This window comes from Sinocyclocheilus rhinocerous, unplaced genomic scaffold (genome assembly GCF_001515625.1).
Source record: "Sinocyclocheilus rhinocerous isolate Xijiao unplaced genomic scaffold, SAMN03320098_v1.1 scaffold686, whole genome shotgun sequence".
Taxonomy (NCBI): Eukaryota; Metazoa; Chordata; class Actinopteri; order Cypriniformes; family Cyprinidae; genus Sinocyclocheilus; species Sinocyclocheilus rhinocerous.
The window spans coordinates 138548-143390 of NW_015647963.1; the positions used below are offsets into that span (position 1 = coordinate 138548).

General features: G+C 33.5%; 1 protein-coding gene across 1 annotated transcript in view; it reads right to left on the reverse strand.

Annotated features, from left to right (window-relative positions):
- The window catches only part of LOC107709510 (collagen alpha-1(XXIV) chain-like), a 125639-nt gene that overhangs the window by 22347 nt on the left and 98449 nt on the right, over window positions 1-4843 (reverse strand). The window contains exons 44-45 of the mRNA XM_016514004.1: window positions 2015-2068; window positions 1033-1140 (exon numbers count right to left, since the gene is read on the reverse strand). Coding sequence (XP_016369490.1) covers window positions 1033-1140; window positions 2015-2068 — 162 coding nt within the window. The remainder of the gene's footprint in view (window positions 1-1032; window positions 1141-2014; window positions 2069-4843) is intronic.

Consider the following 4843-nt stretch of genomic DNA (forward strand, 5'->3'; position numbering starts at 1 on the left):
GCAATCAAGGTAAAGACGATTGCGGTGGCGTACAGGAGTCGTACAGTAAGCACGCGTGAGTCCGTTATAATAATGTGTGTATGAGTACTCTTGACGCACTGATCGCACATTGTATTTATGCACAGGCACAGACCTTTCCGTACATTCACGTTGTTTCCACACACATTCACGATAATGTTTTGATTTGTCATGTGTATGTTGCTGTGTTTAGTTTTTCTGAATGGATCCGTGTACAGTAGTAGATATATGCAGCCAGCAGGCGATTGGTTTAGGGTTTTTTTGGCATCTCCATGTGGTCCGGTTCGGTATCGCAACTTGGCTTCTCTAAAATGTAAAAAAGCTCTTTGCTGTTGCACTGTACACATACTATACAATTCAGAGTTTTGTTTAAATGATGACAAAATAAACGTTTGAAACAAGATAAATGGTCTATGCTTAATTTCATGAAGTGTGCGATTAATCGCGATTATTCACAGAAAAAGGATGTGATTAATCAGATAAATTTTTTTAATCGATTGGCAGCCCTAGTTTAAACTGAAAACAACAACAACAACAACAAAAAACTAATAAAATATAACAGACTTAAACATTTCTCGTTTTCATTTAGTTTAAGTACTAAAATTACTTAAACTGAAATAAATGTATAAAAATCTATACCGACATTCAAAAAACAACTGAATTACTAAAATGAAAACAGAAAATATAAAAACTAATTCAAAATATTTACAAAAACTATAATAGTATATTAATGATACTAAAATAACACTGTTAAACATCACTAGCCACATTTAATCCAATGCCTTACTTGCCGTTGCTTTGTAATTATTTGTGAAATTTACGATCAATTTCTCCTTAATTTTTTTTTTTCAGTTTTAACATAATTTCCCTAAATCAAGGTTTGAATATGAATTTTTATGGAATGCTTTAGAAAAGCGTTCAGATAGAACAGAACTTTATGGACTTCTGAAATGACATTAAACTGGTCTCAGAATGATGTTTTAGTAGCACATGGAAAGGTTATTTCACACTCACTGTTCGGCCTTTGGATCCAGGCAGACCCAGTAAACCAGGAAGACCGGGAAGCCCGTCGGATCCCGGATACCCGTCCATCCCTCTGGGCCCCGGCAATCCAACCGGACCCTAAAAGACATTCAGAGAGAGTCACATGACCACAACAACATCCTGTGAGGGGGCGGAGCCTGCGGCTGCTGTTTACATATATTATTAACACTTAAAAAGACGAGCCATCATAAATGATTTCTGGTCTGGGGAACAGACACACAAAGCTAATTTGACATGGAAATTGCAATAATATATGTTACACCACTTAAATACGCTCAAAAAACATATTGTACATATTTTAATTCATATCAAATTTCCATACATTTGGATTACACAGTTTTTCTAATGATCCTAACATGATTCATATTTAGATTAAATGAAATAGGTCCGATTTCTGTAATAGTGCGAATAAACTGAATGTGTTTTAAACACACAATAACCAGCTTTATATATTTAATCAATTTGTTTTAATCTCATACATTTTAACTAATTGAGTATTGCTTGTTCCACAGCTACTCATATTTTGAACCATGTTCATTCTTTTTAAATGTACAAATTAATTTATAAAATAAACTTTTATAAATAAAAATAAACTTGAATTTATCTATTTATTTTACAGTGAACAGATTTATGCTGATTCTAATCCATTTAAATAAATTTTTTTTTTAAGTATTAAATTCAATATGAAAAAATTATTTTAATTAAATCAAATAGATGTAAATAGTTAAAAAGAAAAATTAAAATTTTTTTGAGTGCAGAAATCTCTGACAAATACGCGTCACATTAAGTTTATTTCATTATGTTAAAACTGTGCAATGCAAATATAATGGAAGTTTTACATTTAATTCACACACAAAAATCTTAACATTTCTGAGTGTTTTCTGTTTAAATTTATGTAAATGTCATGATTTTATGATTGTGTAAACATAAAATTGTGGTGTAAAACACACACCTCAGGACCTGGCGCTCCAGCGGGCCCTCGGGATCCTTTCTTCCCAGCGAGTCCCTAAAAACACACACATAAACTTATTCAATAGCCTTATATAATACTGTTACCTAAGAATGATTGGAGCGAATGAAAAGAATGATTTCTGCATGACGTGATAAAGAAAGCGCTTTAATCTTGTTATTCAAGCGTCTCTGAGCACACAGTTCCTTTAATGCTCTGGATAACAGAGGAAAGGCAGACACGACTGACTAAAGTCACGCTGGGTGGCCAAACGCGCCGTGATTCTGTTTCGCTCAGGTTTTGAATGCCGTTTATTGGCTGATATCTGAATGGGATATTTGTGACGCTGAATGTGGATCACTGACTGTTTACACGAGCTTTCCAGGATGGATTTGCAAAATGAAACACAATACAGAATTCTTTCTGTTACACAACTTGGTTTTATACTACAGAGTAGTATACAGTGTTGGGGGTAATGTAACGCATTACAAGTAACGCGAGTTACGTAATCAGATTACTTTTTTCAAGTAACTAGTAAAGTAGCGCATTACTTTTTAATTTACAAGAGAATATCTGAGTTACTTTTTCAAATTATAATATAATTGTCGATTATGCCCTTGAAATTGTAATTGCGATTATTAATTACGATTATCACATTTGACATTGAATGATGTTTATAACATTGTTTGAAGCAACCGCATGCCATATTTTTAAATGAAAATAAACAAGCTGAAAACACTCTAACTGAAAAACCTTTATTGCTTTTCTATAGTATTAAACCTCAAATGTCAACTATACATTGGATTGGTTTCTTCTTTAAATAAGAAAAAAGTTAAAATATGCATGATATTATAATGTTTTACTAACACTAAAATTAAAACAATGGAAAGATAACATTAAGAAAACTTGTAGAAAGAGAAGAACGTAGAAAGAAAAAAAAAACATATCTTAAGCATGCAGAATAACATAAGTGGACTTTGAACGATTAATTGCCGTTTTGACCGATTACGTAATTGTGGCATCCGTAATCGCGATCAGAAATTCGATTAATTGTGCAGCCCTAATTAAGAGGCGACCTGCCATTGACTTCTGTTGTTTTTAAATAAAACTATTTGTTTGCTCCAGTCTGACCCTAAACTTTTGCCATTTTTAGATTTATAAAACATTAGAATACTGCTTACTGAATTTAATTGCTTTATACTATTTTTTTTAACTATGTGAAACAGCATGAACAGCATGCAGATTTCAAATGTAAAAAATGCTACGTTGTTGTCACATGACCTCGCTACATTGCATCCTTTGCATCCTTAGAAAATATATAGTGCTATTTTGCATTTTAGCGCAATTTAAGGGTAAAGATGTGTTTACTTCTGGCAGATTGCCAAAATAACGAGTCAAGAAAAATTAACAATTGCAGTTGATATTACAAACACTGAAAACTGAAGAGAAACAACATCATACCAGGATTATTACAGTCAAATAAAACTAAAACCATAAAAATATTTTTATTCAAAATAAAATTTGACTGAAATAAAATTTGATATTTAAAATAGCCCTCGAACTTATTTTATTTTAGCTAGTTGCCAAGCCAACATTTCTCATTTTTTATTTAGTGTAATGTGATATACTAAAATAACAAATTATAAAATTTTATAAAAACAATACAGTAATATATAAAAATAACAAAAACACACAACGAAATTACTAAAACTTGAACTAAAATTAAAATGGACACAGAAAATATAATTCAGTTTGTTTATTTAATTTCAAGTAACAAAATTTTTTTTTTTTTTAATGGTATAATTTTAGTTTTAACTATAATAAACCTGTATCAGCTCATCCAGAAAAATACAGAAAAATGACAAACTGCACACAGTATAAAAAAAAACAAAAAACCTTGCTACGTGTACTGCGTTAAGCTAACTGACACTTGTTATAGCACTTGCATATCATTGCTCTCTTGTTGATTTTGATTGCTTCCATTGTCCTCATTTGTCAAACAAGCGTCTGCTAAATGACTAAATGTAATGTACATGTACTACCTATTGCAGAAATAGTATGCTAACACTTATACACACACAAACCTGAACTCCCTTCTCGCCCTTGGGTCCTGCTTCACCAGGAAGCCCAGGAGATCCCTGGGGTGGGGGAAAAATTAAAAGATTGTATTTTAATTTCATTATGCAAGCAGACACTTCAGTGTGACGTTCCTCTGGCCCAGAGACGTGTGGCCAGAGTCCAAAATTAACCAGAGAAAAAAACTGCAAACATTGGCTTAGGTACATCAAATTTTCCGGTAACTTAATTGGAAAAGTTATGCAACAAAAAGCTCTGCTCCAAATCCTTGTGAGCCCCTACCTAGACAGCATTTTTAGGCATCATAGGGTGTAACTTCTGATGCAAAGACATGCATCAAACACATACAACATGCTAAGGTCGAACTCTGTTGTCAGATGAATTTCCAGTGCACTACTTGCATGATGCACTGGTTGCTGTCTATGTAGGTAGACAGCAGCAGTTTTGGATCAGAGCTGCAGTGTTGGTCAAACATCAGACTTACAGGAGATCCCTGCTGACCAATCGCTCCACGGGTGCCTGTGACCCCTACGTGACCCTAAAACACACACACACACACACATTACTGCAGCGTTGACATAACAAATATGAATGTGAGTGTCGACTGTTTGTGATGAAAACAGGCCTACAGTGCTGCAGGATCCAGAACAGTTCAATCTAGATCACAGAAAACATCTTAAAAACAATCAGCAAAAGAACGTAACCGGAGTCTCCAGTGCTCAGAAAAGACGCTGTTATGCTGTTGCTAAGGTATTT